Consider the following 18,349-nt stretch of genomic DNA (forward strand, 5'->3'; position numbering starts at 1 on the left):
CCTCTGATCTCCATACACAAGCATGCATGCATGCGCATGTACACACACACAAAAAAAAAATGTAAAGAAAAAAAAATTTAAAAAAAGCTACAATAAAGGGCATTGAATGTTTTCAATGAAGAAATGATGTTCGAAGAGACAGATGCTTTAAAAATTTTAAAAAGTTATTTATTTTACCTTTATGTGTATGAATGCCTTGCCTGCATGCATGTATGTGCATCAAGTGCGTGTCTCTTGGATTCCCTGGAGCTGGGGTTACAGAGGGTTGTAAGCCACCATAGATGTGCTGGGAATCAAAGCCATGTCCTTCGTAAAAACAACAAATGCCCGTAACTACTTATTTATCTATCCAGCCTCCAAGATGTCTTTAATTTAACTAAAATATCACACAAAGTGCTTACGTATCAACATATCATGCCTATGAATACGTAGATTTTAAAATGTATAGTTAAAAAAGAAAAACTTCATTTTAAAAAGCTTAGTCTACACTATTAAATATTGGATTTGGGCCTCTTTAGTGGATAGGATGCCTCTTCAGAAAACAGATGAAGTAACTTTTGAGGCATGAAAGGATGGAAAAGGAAAACCTTCAGAAAGGACCTGGATATCAACACAACCACTACTACCCAAGAGGCATGGGAACACGGCCTGGCCTCAGGAAGGACCAGGAAGCTCTCGCCTTTCCTTTCCCGGGTTGGGTCAGGTGTCAAAGCATGGAAGGCAGGCTTCCTTCCGGCAGGCTTCCTTCCGGCCGACCTTACAATGCAAATCCAGACCGTCCCCGAAGCTGGTCAGCAGCCTGCTTCTTCATCATCACTGCGGTGATGCCACCCACGGCAAACACCAGTGTAGTCCTGGGCTATTCGGAGTTGAGGGCAAATGGCTGAGTCTCTAAAGAAGGGCAAGGGGCCCAAGAGAGCATGGCTGGAGCCAAGGGGGCCTCTCTGCCCATCTCTAGAATTAAAGAACTTGTAACACAGGCTAGGTCTGAAAAAGGGCCTTTTCTTTTGGATAAAAAAAAAATAGAAGTGCTGTGTAACTGTTATGGAATTTTATAGAATGAACTGATAATAGGCTAAAACCAAACATAGTTTAGGGAGTCAGAACGGTGTCTACGACAGACTGGGGTGGTTTACACTGTCAACTTGACAGGACAAAGAATTACTCAGGAGACGAGCCTCGAGGCACGCCTTGAGGGGCTGCTGAACTTAGGTCAACAGAGGTGTCTTCACACACGTCAACTGTGGGCGGCACAATTCCACAGGCTGCGGTCCCAGACCAAACAGAAAGGAGAGAGTGAACGATGTCATCGTTCCCTGCTTCCTGACTGGGGATACGGTGTGACTGGCTGTCCCAAGACCCTGCCAGGATGGCTTTCTTCAGGGGATGTTAAGGAACTATGAGCCCAAATAAAACCCCCTTTCCTTTTTTTTTGAGACAGGGTTTCTCTGTGTAGTTTGGTGCCTGTCTTGGATCTCGCTCTGTAGCCCAGGCTGGCCTCAAACTCACAGAGATCCGCCTGGCTCTGCCTCCCAAGTGCTGGGATTAAAGGTGTGCACCACCGCTGCCCAGCTAAAAACCCCATTCCTTAAACTGCCTTTATCAGTATTTTGTCATAGCAACAAGTAATTAACAGATTTTTCCATGCTCTAAGTAGCTACCTTGAGTAGGCCATGGTCTGGTATGATCAGTTCCCTTCCAAATCTGTAGTTATTGTGACAGAATACTAAGCAAGACATACAATGATGTGGACCCAAGGCACAATGATTTTTTTTCTAAAAACATTGGTTTGGATTATTCAAAATACTAAGTCATATGATAGAAAAAGACACCTGCCATGTGACCAATTACTATTCTCTAATTAAAAAAAAAACAAACTAGAAAATAATGAATCCAAAGAATTCAGTAGGTGTTTTTAAGTCCCATTTTTGAAGAAGAGTTTTCATAATTTATTTTTTCTTAATAAAACAAAACCAAACAAAAACAAAACAGGGTTTCACTATGTAGTCCTGGCTGGCCTGGAACACAATAAGAGCTGGATGTGGTGGCATACACCTTTCATCCCAGCACTTGCAAGGCAGAGGCAGGTGGATCTCTGAGTTCAAGGCCAGCCTAGTCTACACAGCAGGATCCAGGCCAGCCAGGGCTACATAGTGAACCGTTTCTAAGTGATTTCAAATGCTCCCATGTATGCCCCAGGTAATGAAAACAGAATGTGTTCAGAAAAGGAGGAAGAGGCAAAATTCTCAATGAGCTAGACAAGCCAACCACAAGATCTCAGTGTGCCCAAGGCACCCTTATCTTGATTTACTCATACCTGTGGCCATGAGCTGCATGTGCCTAAGGATAGCTACCAACAGAACCCAACACAGACTCCTAAACTCACTTATAACATTTTTTAATTGCAACTCAGTTATTTGGTTCTTGAACACAAATTTTGTCATAATGCTGTGTCACCATGTCAAAAGGCTGGCCACACCCACAGGCTTCTAATATGACTCTCAAGTGGCTCAGCCTTAAATGACCAAACACAGAAGTCGAGAAATATGGAGACGGTATCTTCCCACAACTGCATCCTCAGAGCAGTGCATTAACCTCAGCCGTCACCTGGAAGTAAGCCTAGTTCCTCTAATTTCGAGTAAAAACCTTCTGGATTGAACAGGGGGTGTCCCCACTCCACTGGGGAATAGAGGGCAGGGGACTGTGGGGACCCCTGCTTCTGGGCAGGGGTTTTTAGGGAGAAAGTAAGCAAGAGGTAAAAGGGCTCCTCGTCAAGATCTGCCCACACTGCCTTCCCGGGGCTAAGTCATTCGAGAAGAACCCTTTGAATCTGTCAACTAGTTTCTGATGCACTCTATAGGATTTCTAAAGGGGATGCCCATTTTCTTAAAGGACGGTTTGGTTCATTCTGACAAAGGCTGTCATGATGAAATGCTTCTCATTGTATACACACACACACACACACACACACACACACAGAGTTTTATCAAATATGTATTTTCATATTAGGAACTCTGTCCATCCAAAGTATAAATCAGTGGTTTGTAGTATATCAACAGGGTTGTAGAAACATTGATATAATACCACAAGCTTTTCATTGTCCCCTCTCCCCCCAAAAAGGAAATAGTGTATATATTAGTAAAGGTCGGTTTATGAATCTAGGTTTCCCTTGCTTTTCAAAGCATTTGCTTGAAAGACTCTTATTTCCAAAGAGAAGACAGAAAGAAGAAAGAAATATGTTTTGGAGGAGCTTGGTTATGTCACTTAGGGAGTCGGGATCCTGATCAAAAGGCCCAGAAGTGGCACCCCTGTAGGCTTCTGAACCTCCCAGGAGCAGCTCTAGATCATGAGGCCACTGCTGTCAGAGCGTGCACACTCGGGTGGCTGTCACCGGGGGAAAGCCCGTCAACTGAAATAAATATACTTAGGTGCAAGCCACCTCAGAGAAAATGCTTTTCCCCCCTGTGCTCCAGATAATTCCCCTAGGCGGGAGCTCTACCTGGGAGGAGTGCTGGACTTTCCTGCTCTAGTCAGTAACTGGTCATTCTAAACAGAAAGGAAGTCGGGAGGGAGGGAGGGAGGGAGGGAGGGAGGGAGGGGCGAAGGCTGCCCAGACAAGACTGAGGTGTGTGCCAGTCAACGGAGAGGCATCATCCACTGTGTCTGACACTGTCAGTTTCTGAGGGGTGATGTGGAGAGATGGAGGGACTACATCTTTGCGTCATGAACACACACACACACACACACACACGCACGCACGCACGCATGCACGCACGCACGTCTTGGTCTATTTTAGAAAGCTTTTGGTACTCCCCAACCTTTCAGAAAAAGCAGGGTGCAACTTCCAGTTCAGTAATACAAGGCAGGAGAAAGCAGCCAAGACAGAAGAAGTCAGGCGGGAGACCGTGAGTAGGCTGGCTTATAGGCATACAACTCAAGAGAAAATCTTATCAAAAGACAGAGTCCTCTGGGTGAAAGGATATGGAAAGAGTGAAGAAAACACCTCAAAATAAATGAAGTACTTATTGCTGAAAAATGAGCTTGGTTCTCACCCAATTCCAAAGTTCAGAATTTACTGCCCCACCCGGGCCTCCCCCCCCCCAAGTTTCTTGTCTCTCGTTTCGTGGCACAACAAGGGATTCTTCATACTTTATGTGAAATACAACAAGGCGATTTCTGCGGTAATAAACTCCATGCACGCATGACAAATCCAAGCATGCAGGATGTTTAACATTCCAGTTCTCAGATTCTTTAGGGACAAAATCCGATTATGAATTATATGCCACAATAAATAGGGCTCAATGTTTCATAAAGCAATTTATAGTTCATAAAAATGACAAAATGTACCTGTCAGATAGAGTGCGGAGAGCTGTTCTCTGGGCTGCCTGCTGGAAGAAAGGACAGAAATGTTTATTTAATATTCTGACTTTTAAATTAGGCGCTCAATCAACACTTAAAAAAAAAAACCTGTGTCACACACATTTTTTGTCAAGTAACCAAAATTTGAACCGTTGGCAACATAGTAGAAAGCCCTGCTGCGTCATGAAAGGAAGGTTCTTGGTGAAGGGGTGCTGCAACTAGGCATACTTGCCAATAGGGGGCGAGAGTGAGGGAGGTGCTAAGCAGTCTTTCCTGGCCATGGAAACACAGCAAAGACCTGAGCTACTTTTTGTTTCCTACCACCTGAAATTATTTTTCCATTGCTTTATTCTCATTTCCTGTTAAGAAAAAAACAAACAAACAAACAAAACCAAATTTCTTTGCCAATGAAGGTGTAAATCTGTGTTGGTGTGTGTCTGTATGTTGTGTGTCTGCTGGTTGAACCTATGTGAGCACAGCTGGGCATACCTATGGATGCATGTCTAGAGTCTAGAGGAGGGCACTGGTGCCTTCCTCTAATGCTCTGTCTTATCCCCTTGAGTCACGGTTTCTCAGGGAACCCAAAGCCCTCCATTTCAGGTAGGCTGGCTGGCCATCACATTCCCAGGATCCATTTGTTTTCCCCCCACTGCAATGTTGTAAGCATCTGTGGCCATGCTTGGCTTTTTGTATCTTTTTTTACATTGGTGTCCGAGGTCTGAATTCAGGTCCTCAAGCTTGCACATCATGTACGATTTACCATGGAGCCACCTTGCTAGCCACTGAAGATACCATTTTTGGCTTTTTAAAAAATTGTTTTATTTTAGATTTACTAAATGTCTCCACATTTGGAAACTGGATTGCTATCTGGGCAATAACACAGTATTATGAGATCACTGGTATTTTTAGGCACAATAATGATGTTGTGACAACAGTTTTGTTTTGTTTGTTTGTTTTGTTTTTTAAATGCTTTTTGGTGACCCAGGGAGATGGCTTATTTAGTGGAGGACTTGCTGTGCAAGCATAAGCATTAGTGTTGGGATCCCTAGAACCCTTGTGAAAACATGCATACATGTGCATCTTAACCCTAGCTCTGCCGAGGCAGAGGTTGAGTGTATTCCTAGAGATACTCCTTGGCTAGTCTAGCCCAACCGATGAGATCCAGGCTCAGTGAGAGACCCTGTCTCAAAAGAAAACAAGGAAAAAAAAAAAAAAAAAAAGCATTCAAGACTGAAATGTAGCAAGCATGCTGACTAGTCACTGATGTCCTGTAAGCAGTCTTATCTCACATGCAGTTCCTCCTGCTGGTGACACTCTGCCCACTTTCAAACTGACCCTCAAGCGGAATGGGCTGCCACCAAGACCTGCATTTGACATCTCTGCTTATAGAGGCTCTGTGACCGCCTGTGGTTAATATGACTTATCCTGCCTGGGCTCCCTACAGACTCTCCCTTGGTTCTGACTCCAAGACAGTGTCTCTCAACTCTGCAGACTCTTTGAGCCCTTTCTTAGCCATTTTGGTCTATTTTTTACATTAGTGTGAGGTATTATAATGTGTGATCTGAGAGTCAATATTAGTGATTGAGACCGGAATAAAGGAACTTGAGATTGCCAATAGCTACCTATCAAGTGAAATGAGGAGCAAATTGCAGCCAATGAGACTGCTTGCTGTATTCTGTAAATTTCTGGTACCCAATAAGTACCCAATAAGCGATGAGCAAGAATGAAAAATAACATGGAGAGAGACTGAAGAGGACACCTGGGGCTGACCTTTGGCTTTCACATGTGGGGGCATCTGCACACATATGTGTACACCCTCACAAGGACCATGAGGGACAGGACTAAAGAGCCAGTCTGAACTTAAAGTCAATTGACTCTCTTCTCTCCTTGCCTCCAAAGATCCTTCCTACTGACTTCTAGGACGGGTACAGCAAGTGTTCATGAGTAGCTGGTTGGAAAATGATTTATAGAGCAAAGGAAGACACACAAAAAGCAAGAAATGGCTGTGCACCCACCGAGATGCCTGTGAATCAGAGTGTCCCACACAGTGGCACCTGCTAATGACCTTGCAGGATTACACTGGCAGGTTCTATGAGGGTTCTATGCTAAACTGGGTGGGAAGCCTAGGACAAGGATGGCTTTCCCTGTAGCAAACCCACACGATGCTGGCTTCGAGACCGGCCACTCATTCATCAATGTCTTCTGTCATTCTTCACTCCTCCAGTCTGTCACTGTGACGAATGTCACCACACAGGCAACACTCTGGGACTCAGCACAACTGCTCCAAGTACTATTTATTTATTTTTTAAATGCTTGATTTTTGACCACACTTTTCATTGTAATTATTTAATTTATGAAATACTTTACACAGCACAATCACCACCCATTAAGAAAGGCAACGAGAATTATTGAACATTTAAAATCACTCTCAGAAAAAAAAAAACAAAAAACTATGGTATTAAAGCAAAAGTCATATACCTAGGCAAGGGGCGGTGATTGAGAGATTTTTGCGCCTACTCTCCTAACAAAACAAAACCCTTCAGTTTTTGCACACTGTCTTAATTTATAGCTGGAAAATAGTAGAAGGAATAAACATTGGGATTAAACAGTCAAGAAAAAAATTACTTAGGTGACTCATGATTGAAATCGGAAAAACTAGTCGTAAACTAGATGAACTGCCCAATTCCATTCCTTCAAGGGTTGTATCGCAGTGACCACATTTTCCTTCCTTAATCTCTCATCAGCTTTTCCTTGTCGCTCTCCTTTGATTCAGTTTCAGCTCAGTCACTTGAGAGGGTTAAGAGAATGCTTCACTGGTCTTTCCTGAGTGCATTATTCATTCATGAATGACTCTGAAGCTCTATAAGACAAAACAAGTTTTCTGCCAGAAACAGTCATTTTCCAAGCTCCCCTCAAGAGATGACATCTTTTCTCTGTCTTCATTTTAACAAGGTGGGTGCTTGGAAACATAATCAGCAGATATTCTGGTTCCAATGTATGCTAAATGAATTACAAGTCACAATCTGTTATTGAAAGGAAATCAAAGAGGAAATTAAATGCCCTTTTGTAATTGGGCCTAGCATAGGGCAAGTCCACAGACACTGGGGTGGGAAGTAAAACAAAATGAAGGAAGAGGCTGAAATTCAGGGGCGGCCCAGAGCCATCCAATTTCGTGATGTAAATAGAATTTATGCCTGGATAGACAGATAAGTCTAATTTGAACTACCTACTATGTGTAGGCACTGGGTCTGGCATTGGTGACCTACTATGTGTAGGCACTGGGTCTGGCATTGGTGACCGGAAAAACGGATTAAGGTCTTCATAGTGTATCTCTTTGAGTCGGGAGGTGGAGCAGACAACAAAGGTCCACAGGCACACAGCAATGCCCCCAGCTGAGGAGGACAGGATGCTATGAACCCGAGCAGTGAAATGACAAATGGTCACAGAAAGCTCAGTAAGTGTGGAATAGCAAGGCCTGGAGGAAAAAGCAGAGTGTTGAGTCCAGAGACGACATGGGGGAGGGGGAGGAGGAAACAGCCTGAGCGTAAAAGCTGCATCAGGCTTAGATCCTGGCTCAGGTGAGAAACTGTACAAGGTCACTGTGGTACAGTTCAGCAGGGCAGTGGGACCATGGCAGAGCAAGATGAGGCCAATGTCAAGGGCTAGAGAGGTCAAGTGTAGGCTGTGGATGTACAGGACAACAGGAGGTCATTAAAAGTTTACGCAGTAGACAGAAGCTGGACAAAGCACGCTTGGACATTCTGTGTAACTTCCTGTGAATCTATAATAATAAAGTAACAGAAGGATTGGTGATACAGTGTAGATTTTCAAATGTCACTCTGGATTCTGTTCTGTGTAGCAATTTAGTTTGGATAAGAGAGGACTACATGTGAAGTTATTATAAAGTAATACGAAGTTAACAGTGATCAGGCAAGAGGGGCATCTGACCACGTTGAAGATGGAGAGAGCGTTGCTACACTCTGCAGTTCTAACAGAGGGAACTGTCTCTTGTAGGATATGGCAGCTCAGGTCAGGGGTGGCACTGGCACCAGATTTCATGACTGAGCACCTGGCATGGATGGGGACCACCGGTGGAGATGTGGGACTTGGAGTGGAGGAGTGTGGGTAAAAGCGGCGAAAGTCTTGTGCTGTGAAGTCCAGCGAGTGTTGGATGTTTACGGACAGATGGTGGGTGACAGCAGGAAATAGTAGACAGAAGTTGTTAAACACAAACCAAACAAAGGCACCAATGATAGGGTGGCAGTGACAGTCAGTGTAAGTGTGAGGACCTATGTTTGAGCCCCAGAGATGGAGGAGGAGGAGGAGGAGGAGGAGGAGGAGGAGGAGGAAGAGGAGGAGGAGGAGGAGGAAGAGGAGGAGGAGGAGGAGGAGGAGGAGGAGGAGGAGGAGGAGGGTAGTGGCATGCATCGATAATCCCAGCCTGGGAAGGGTGGGAGGCAGATCCCTGGGGCTTACTATTCAACCAGCCAGTCCTAATATGCAAGTTTCAGGTAAAGTGAGAAATGGTTAAAACAAAACAACAACAACAAAAGAAAAAAACTAAATAAATAAAAATCAAGGTGAACGAAACCTGAGGTGGATTTCTGGCCTTCTTACACATATACATACACACAGACAAATGAATATGCATACCCACCCCTTTCTGTAAAATACCCACTTGACACATAAGGCTTAAAGTTCTGGCTCAACACTTTGCTACTGTTACCCCTCTTGGTGTTTTTCTCAGTAAGCTGAATCAGTACTGTTCATTCCTAGGTTCCCAGAAATGCTGGCTAGGCAGCCTTCTGTCCAGTCGGCTTTCTCCTCACCTCCGGGGCCAGGCAGAGCTAGTGAGGACAATCACTTCACCTCCTCCGTGGAAGAACACTTTGAGAGCGACAGGGGAGGCTAACCAGATGGCAGTCTGAGAAAGGAGGAGAAAGCCCTCCTTGGCTGGGTACTCTGGGCTGTCTGGTTGTTCTAATAAAGACTGCTCTGTGCGCAAACTGCTTACACGTTACAAAACCCACATTGAGTAGTCCCAGGACAAGGCAGAATTTCAGAGGTGGCAGCACTCATCAGTAAAGAGAGCCAACGACTGAACGGGGGCAGCAGAGGACGAACCACTGAGGCTCTTGAAGTCAGAGGCAAGCCAACATTCGTAAGGTTTTCTGGTTCTCCCTGACTCAGACTCCATCGAAGCTCTGAGGGCTAGTTCATTTTTTTTTTTTAACTTACTGTTTCTTCCACTTTCCTTGGTGCCCTTCTCCCGGAACTCTGGGTATGCAACAGGAGTTAGGTGCTACTCATCTCTGGGGAGCTCACCACTGGGGGCAAGGTGGCATTTTAATTTTGGCTTCCCATACTCCCTTTAAGATGGCACAGAGATCTTGGTGCATTCTTCTTCCATCAGAAAGCAGTTCTTCACATTTGGAGGATGTAAGCAGGGGACTTCTGGGCCTGACTAAGTCTTCTGAGGGGTTAGGGAAGGCACATTTGCCTTTGTTAAGCATTTCTAGGACATTCTACTCCCTGGAGACACACTCTGAACTATCTATGGCTCCTCTGGGTTCTGGAGGCCATTTCCCTTATAGTCTTAGGGTTTACTGTTTAATCAAGGGAGAATCTGATCTCACCATGACCTTCCCAGCAACTCCAGCACAGGACTGTATAAAGAAGGACAAGCCTGGCTGTATTAGGTCTGGATGAGACCAAAGGACACTGAAGAGTAATGAGGAGGAACCTCACTGATACATGCTGCTTCTGGATAATAGAGAGTCAAACTGACTTGTCCTCTGAATTAAGAGGGGGCTCTTGTGAGCGCAGCACAAACTCTTGGACTCTGGGGCAAAGCACTGGCAAGACAATCGTGCCTTCTCGGAGGAAGCATGCACACCCGAGCGCTTGCCCGTCTGTGTGTTTATAAAGCTGGCTGAGCTGTTAGGAGAGTCTACAGGAGGGTATGTCTTCACAGTTCTGGCTCTGGACAGTGGGAGATCACATTTGGAATGTGGGTGGTGACACCAGATCATAGGTCTGAATCAGGGGCTCACCTTCCAGAAGGCTCTCTGGCCTCTAGGTCTCACCTGACTAGACAAGTCTATTCTCTAGAATCATGACACACACTATTAGGGTAAAGAAACAGAGTCAGTTACTGGTAATGAATCCTAAGTCCTATGTTGTCTGATGAGTGCTTTTGGACTGTTATATTTGGTGTGATTTAATGTAGTTGTTGGGCTATGTATGGGATCACTGGGTTTGCTGTGTTGAAATTCTGCACTAAAGGTGTGCTCGCAGGAAAAACAAAAAGCTGATGAAGCTTTGTAAATTCAAAACCAGCTGGTTATTTAGGCTTGGGCTGGAGACAGATCAAGTGTCCCCCACCCACCCCCATGGAGACCTGAGTGTGCAGGAATTATTGCTTGATGTTCTAAGCAGTCTGCCAGGTGGACTAAATCCTGCAGATCCCACCATAGCTCTGTGACCTACTCATCTAGACTTTGGTCATTTTATGCTTCTAGAACTTGGTCCACATTGGCAATTTGAATGCAGCCACAACTTGAACAAGGTCCAAATGGTGATAACTGTCATTTAAATATATACCCCAAACTTTAATTGATGCATGGTAAATACACACACACACACACACACACACACACACACACACACACACACACATTCATGAGGTCCACTGTGACATGTCAATGTGTGTATGATGTTTAATGACCAAATCAGGGTAATAGCATCTTCGTGATCTCAAACATTCATAATTTCTTTGTGTTAGGAATATTCTAACTCTTCTCTACTAGCTATTTTGAAATATGTAAACAATGGTTGTCAACCATAGTTACCTTTAATGTGTTACAGAACATTTGAAACTATTCCACTTGTCCAAATGTACTCTAGTTCCTCTCACCACCATCTCTCCATCTTCCCCCACCTTCTTTCCGCCGGGCTCTGGCTCTACTGCTACTTCTCTGAGGTTCTCTTTGCTCTAGCAGTTGGATACTAGGATGAGTCATTTCTCACTTTGCGAGCTTCCAAATGCCTTCAGAGCTTTTATAAACATCCCTTTTGCTACCCTAGTAAGATGCTTTGCTGGAATTCCCTTAATGACCCACTGGTCTTGGTGGGTGTTCAATAACTGTGAATGCAAACACAGTCTACACGTTACTTTCTTTTTATATGAAGACCACACAGGAAAGTGAAATAAATATCCTGGTAGCTTTGTTATAGCTGCAATCTGTATCTTGGTAGCTTTATTAGAACTGCAATCTGTGATTGAAGAACCAATATCTAAGTCTGGATTTACATTATATTCCAACTTTTTCTACTAAAAAATACCCAATGTTTGAAAATGAAAATAAGTTTGTAATGGTCAAGAAGATTTTCCCAGTTGTACCTTCCAAACAAGTTATGCAGGAGGAAGCTGAAACAATTCCAATTATTGGTGCTTAGATTTTTTTTACTTCCCATAAGAACCCAGCTCTGCAGCCATTTACGGAAGTACACACACTCTTCCTAGAACCGCCTTGGACTTTTAAGAACAACAGCTTGAAGGATGATAAACCTAGAGACGGTGCTAATCTACCCTCCCAGGGAGAAATCCTGGCTAACCTCTGCCTCCCATGGTTCCGTTGTGGTAATGACTGTGAGCAATGTCAAATATGAGTCTTTTCTATCAAATACTGTAAAACTTGGGTCTAGGATAAGGAATTAACATATTTTTATCTTTCTCACCTGGTAAGTAAGGCTTTTATGCAAATGTTTTAATCATTCCCTCCCAGTAAGACATTTGTAAACAAAAGGCTCAATCCTCTACTCTAGAATCTGATGGCCTGGAGGAGGAGTCCCTTTCTACTTCCCCTTCATTTCTCACTAACCAATTCTAATTGAGTAAGACTGTGAGGTCTCACCTCAGCTAATGGGGAAAAGACACAGCCACTAACTGATTTAGAACAAAAATCAAATACATTTTCTCTTTCCGAGTGTGCTCATTCTTCCAAGCACACCCTCCTGATCAAGAGTAAAGGTCTTTTGTTTTTGTTTTTTCATAAAAGATATTTTACCATTGGAATGATGGTCTCTTCCTTTGCCACCCCAAACATATTTGTAACGATTTGGGAGCGCTGTCTGGGAACCTAGCTCACCCGAGGGAGTGCCTTGGACTCAGTTTTAACAATTGTCTGATCTGTTTCTTCTGATCTGTTTTTTATTCCATTCAACACTACCTCTGGGCTGCAGAGTGGGTCTGGATAGAACCGGGAAGTGCCAAGAGCCCTTGAATGACAAAAATGGTTTGTCCCTTTGCTTCTCTAGGCTAAGAGTCTCCTGAGAAGAGCTGTGCTTAGGAGATAACCAGCCCTACACACGAAGAAAAATTAGGACAACAAAAATGAAAACAAAACTTTCCAAATGCTTATCTGGACCAAACACCTGAATACCTAACTGTAGATAATTCCTTTGCCGCAGGACACCAGCCACACCTGGTGAGATGTGATAGCACAGAGAGACAGCAGACACTCGAAATGCTGACACTCCCGATGCGCTAATGAAGAAAACAAACCCCCCAAACTCCACATCCTCAGAGTCACAGCACAAAGGGTCACTCCTCCCAGTTGAAGGAATGTGCTCTGGAGGGAGAATTCCACTTCCTTGCCAATAACAGTTCCGCTGAAAGCTAGGTTGGAGAAGAATGGCCCATTCGCTCTGGATGCTCGTTTCCCTGAGCTCCTGGAATGGAGGGTTTGGGTGGGTGGTATTGACATCTGTTATTAACAAAATCTTGCCCTAGTTAAAAAAAAAAAAAAAAATTGGAGCTCCTTGGGTGAATTCTACTATTCTAGCAAACACCATGGTTTCCTGTCATTTATTTTCCTACATTTATTGGATCTTCTTTTAATTTTTATATAATTTCCTCATTTTTTTAGTTTTCCATTCACAGGGTTGAGGTTGGAAGTATGGCACATTCTTCAGCCTCAGCTTATATAAACTCACCCAAGCTCTAAAGAGAAGGTCTCTAACACCTTGTAAGGAACAGCATACGGGGCTGCGCACATTTGTGGACAGTGAGTGTTAACTGTTTCAGTTTTGGAAATTACAGCCAACTAGAATGGAAAGCGAAGAATTTGGCTCCCCATTCCACTGGTGCGTGGCTTTCGCAGGTTTCCATAATTTGATAAAAGAGAAGTTTCCACTTACTTTGGGTGACAGTAAACTTTTGTTTATAAAATGGAATTACTTAACTGAGCGTTCGGGCTGGGAAACAAGCCCATCCTCCTCCTGAGCCCTTACATGTGCTTCCTTGATTGTGATTGACAGTTCAGATGGGTACTCATCCCTAGACAGGTATGACAAAGACCTGATAGGCAGGCGTCTCCAACTATACTTGCCGTGTTTCCATACAGAAGGGAAACTAGCTCAGCAATGCTATCAAACTGTTTACTCAGGAACATGACTACAAGACTAGAAATAAAACCAAATATAAGTTACTCCTTCCTCTGCCCTCCTACTGGGTTTAAAATACATAATATATAGTCTTTTGCATAGCCCTTCAGAAACAAGGCATTTTCTGGCATTGAAAATTTACTTAAAGTTTTTGTGGTTAAATTATCATAACAAATATTACTAATGTGTAATTCATCCTGAGCAGTAAGCCAGCAGCTTGCATGGATATGTGGAGCTTAGTAGGCATTTAAGACTATTCTTGGAATGATTTATGCAAAAATTGTCTAGCTCTTGTTTGGATACAAATAACATCTCTAATACACTTCATTTCTCATGGAAAAGAAACTTGATTTTGGAGCTGTGCCCCTCAGACCTGGTCCTGATTACCGCTTCAACTCCTGTTTATATAATTCTACACAGTTTTGGCAGGATCCAAGAGCACATACCAGGGTGTTGGCTTTTATGAATCTCCTGGGATGTGAATGTCACGCTGACTGGATGAACTCTGGCCACAAATCCCAGACAAGCACAATGACTCTATTTATTCAGACTTGGCTGCCTGAATGCAGATTGACTCTGTGTGTAATAAATTTTCACAGGCCAAGAACCTCCACATCAACCAAGCTGAGGCTGAGAAGAAAAACGCATGGAGTGGCACTGGGCTGCAGAGACCTCTACTTCCTGGCTGTGTTTCATTCCCTTACTGCATCGTGTGCACACGGATTGACATGCGCTGTCAATGCCTTTAAAGTTTTCTTTTTCAAGGTTTTCAAAGTTCTGTTTTCTGTTATGCAGTTGTCATATTAAGATAAAACAAGGGGGCAGGGATGAAGAGCAGAAATCTGCTTTTAATAGTTTACCCTGAAACTGGTATGAGTCATCAGTGGCCTCTACAGACAGAGCTGAGAACTGAGATAGGGTTATTCCTTTGCTATTCCGTAAGAGACCAAATGAAACATGATGGCTGCTCTGTGGGGTTCAGCGGGGCCTCACCTGCAGCCTGGACATGTTAGGGGCATAGACGCTTTGGATTCTTCCTGACAGACAAGATTATTACCCTCTGCATTATAAATAAGAAAATAATTGCCTCTTTAGCTTGCAGATTTATGTTAATGACATAGATATCTATTAAAATAATTGTATGCTCTCCAAATATTGATTGGGGATTAAAAGGTAACTTTCTTTCATTGTGTTGAGAAATCAATTAGGCCAATAGAGAAATTCCCCTCTACAGATTAAATCCAATGATCGCTGCCTGTAAAATTAAAACAGTCAGTTTAAGTGGATAAACTACACTCATTTAAAGAGAAAAATGCACTTATATAATTAAAATGAAAAGACTGCCCAATCTCTGTGGATAATGTGATTACTTGGAGCTTCAGGCACAGACGTCGCCATTCAGTGTGGATCGCTCTCCCCTTGCTCTCCCCGAGCTGTGGATTTGTCATCTCGGAAACCTCGCTAGCAGCTGACACTCGAGTTACTGCTTGCCAAAAGTCTCAATCATGTGTCCCTTTCCTTATGCCTCAGCTGCAATGATCCTGTCTAGAGATTTGCTCTGTGTCACTCCCTAAGCTTTCACAGACTCAAGAGGTAGAGATCAGCTTTTTGACCAAATGGTGAAACACGCACTATGATTCCTCTCTCCTTCCAAATCCACCACAGAAATCCTTTAAAGCAGTCTCAGCCTTCAGGAATCATTTAATCTGAAGTCTTCTGATTGCTTCCCATTTTTTTTCCAGGGGACAATTAACCATTGGAATCTGTTACATTTATATCCAAACAAGAAATCTGATGCTCAGATCTGCTCTAACCTCATCAAGTGTAAGAATTCTGAGAGCCATGGTGACAGTATGATTTCATTTCAAGGGTGTCACGGCCAACTTATCAAGTAAACCTTGCCACAGCTGAGGGCACAAATAAAATTCTGTTACCTTTGAGAGAGACAATGAGGAGATCCCATTCTCTTGGCTTTGGGGGCTTCAGCTTGAGATGACTGAGAAAACCTTGTAACCTTAATACAGCCTGACATACATTGAGTGTGTGTAAGAAATTCATATGGAATTTCCTTGCAGATAGTATAGACATTTTTTTTTAAATCAAGTAGTCATGTTATCTGTGAATTTATTATAGCTGCCTTATAATCTTAGCTCTTATTTTTTTCTCCTGTCACTGAACATGTTTACTTAATGTTTGGGATTAGAAAAAAAATAGTGTTTAGGAAGAGAAATAAAGGCAGAACAAAGGTCATCTTTGCTTGTGGACATTAGTCTGTAGGTCATTAAGTCCAAATTTAAGGCCACACTCTGTGTTCATTTATGCATCCACTCAACACATAGAACCTCTATTGAGCCAGCCAGTCTCTGTCCTCAGGGATCTTTCAGTTTTGTTGACAGGAATAGTTACTGTCAAAAGTAAACACATATAATAAACTAAAATTAGAACGAGGTCCTGGAGAAAGCGTAATGAGAAAAGGACATGCCAGGGTCTCTCCGAGAAAGTAAAGTTACGCTGTACCTTCAGTAGGCACAGGTGTTACCCAGGGAAAACACAGAGCAGAGACCTGGCGAAGCCCTGGGGCAGCTGAGCATGGCTTGTTGGAGGCGCTGAGAGAGGGCCCCGGAGGTGCAAGTGCTGGAACAAGGTCAATGAGAAGGGGAAGGTGTGGACAAGGCTCGACTGTCAGGCTAGTGGAGACCATGATACGGGCATTTCATTTCTCTCCAGGTGGGAGAGGAAATCCATTGCAGATTTTAGATCCAAAAATGATTTGGGAGCCAGAGAGCTGGCTGAGTTAAGAGCACCTGCTGCTCTTGTGCAGAACCCAGGTCTGGTTCCCAGCACACACAATAGGCTGCATGCAAGTGCCTGTTAACTCCAGTTCTAGGTTATCTGATGCCCCCTCTTGGCCTCCATGGGTACTGCATGCATGTGGTGCCCATACACACAGCAAGATATACACATAAATAAAAATAATAGTTTTAAAAAATAAATAATTTGATCTGACATACATTTTAAAAAGATCACTGAGGACCAACTATTACAGAGGTTGGAGAACAGCAAGATGATAGTTCATACAAGGCTGGTTTAAACTAGTTAGGATGGAAAGGGGTAGGTAGACTAATATTTCATTTTGGAAGTTAAATTTATAGACGTTAGAGAAGAAAGGCATATTTGAATGAGGAATGGGAGGTATCAAGACTGAGTCTGTGATTTTAGGCTTGAGCAACGGGCATCAGGTAGTGCTAGCTCTGGAAATGGGGACAGTCACAAGACCAACATCTGGGTAGAGGGGAAGCAGAATCCAGCAGTTCAGCTTGGCATGGGGTGAGTTTGGAAGGCTTGTGAGACAATCGAATAGAAAAGTTGAGTATGTGTGTGTGGTTCAGAAGCCTGTTCTGAGCCAGGAGTCCAGGCTGCATAGAAGTTGCCATTCTATAAAAACTGAAGGTCATGAGGAGGCACAAGGATGCCCCCAAAGAGTAGAACTAGAAAGGAAAAGGCAGGAATAAATATGGTCAGACTCCAACACTGGGTGGAGAGTGAGCAGTCAGCAAACCCTTCTGAGAAGGGTCAGGTGGAGAGGAAGGGCATAGGCGAGCGGAGGAGAGGGAGGGCACGGGTGAGAGGTGTGTAGTATCGGACCCCTTCAAGGAAGCAGTGAAAAGAGTGGTCAACAATACCACTTTTCGGGTGAGGCAGGGGATGAAAAGAGACAGGTATTTGGGTCAGTCGGGGTTCCAGCACAGCAGCTGTGACAGAGAATGTCCTTAATGGGGAAAGCAGGGCTGGGCGCAAGTTCCAAAGAAGCAGAGCAAATGGGACAAACTTCTGGTAGGACTGGGCACCCCCCTCGGTGACATGAGGGGAGGGGGTTGACAACTTGAGGACAGTAAGAGCAGGATGTGGCGGGAGAGGAAAGACTAGTCCTTTCGACTAGATGGAATGCGGTGTGGTGATGAAATACGGGCCAAGACTCGGCTCTCTCACCGATGTTAGGGAGAGCGAGTACTTGAGAAGCTGAGGGGTGATGACTGTCCAAAGTCAGAGGCTGGCCTGGGCTAACCCCACTCCCACAAACTCCAGATGTTCTAAGATTAAATTCTATACTGTCTGTGCTTGTCAAGTTTGTGACGGATGTAATGATAGGATATTAATGGAGAAAATTCATAAAATAACCAATGAACTGCCATGTCTATATAATGCAATATGATAGCCACCTTAAAAGGCTGTATGAAGTGGTGTGTGTGTGTTCCTTTTTTCCTGTGTGTGCGTGCACGTGTGTGCATGTGTGTGTGTGTGTGTGTGTGTGTGTGCATGTGTGTGCATGGGTGTGTGCCATGTTGGACATCCTCATCTTTTCTGCACCCTGACTGTGGGAGCAATATGGCCAGCAGCCTCATGATCCTACCAATCCCAAACTCTGATTGTATGCCTTCAAACTGTGAGCCCCCAAACACCTTTCCCGTCCCAGCTGCTTTTGCAGGCCTTTCTTCACAGCCGCAAGAAGAGTAACCGATATGGGGCGTGCTCACAAGTGGAG

General features: G+C 43.9%; 1 protein-coding gene across 3 annotated transcripts in view; it reads right to left on the reverse strand.

The window, feature by feature from the left end:
• Aff3 (AF4/FMR2 family member 3) overlaps positions 1-18,349 on the reverse strand; it is a 481,117-nt gene that overhangs the window by 78,086 nt on the left and 384,682 nt on the right. For 2 of the 3 annotated variants that reach the window (XM_037199903.1, XM_028865743.2), the window contains one exon: positions 4,348-4,388. In XM_037199903.1, the coding sequence (XP_037055798.1) occupies positions 4,348-4,388 (41 nt within the window). The remainder of the gene's footprint in view (positions 1-4,347; positions 4,389-18,349) is intronic. The other variant, XM_028865744.2, reaches the window with a different exon arrangement.

Source organism: Peromyscus leucopus, chromosome 16_21 (assembly GCF_004664715.2).
Source record: "Peromyscus leucopus breed LL Stock chromosome 16_21, UCI_PerLeu_2.1, whole genome shotgun sequence".
Taxonomy (NCBI): domain Eukaryota; kingdom Metazoa; phylum Chordata; class Mammalia; order Rodentia; family Cricetidae; genus Peromyscus; species Peromyscus leucopus.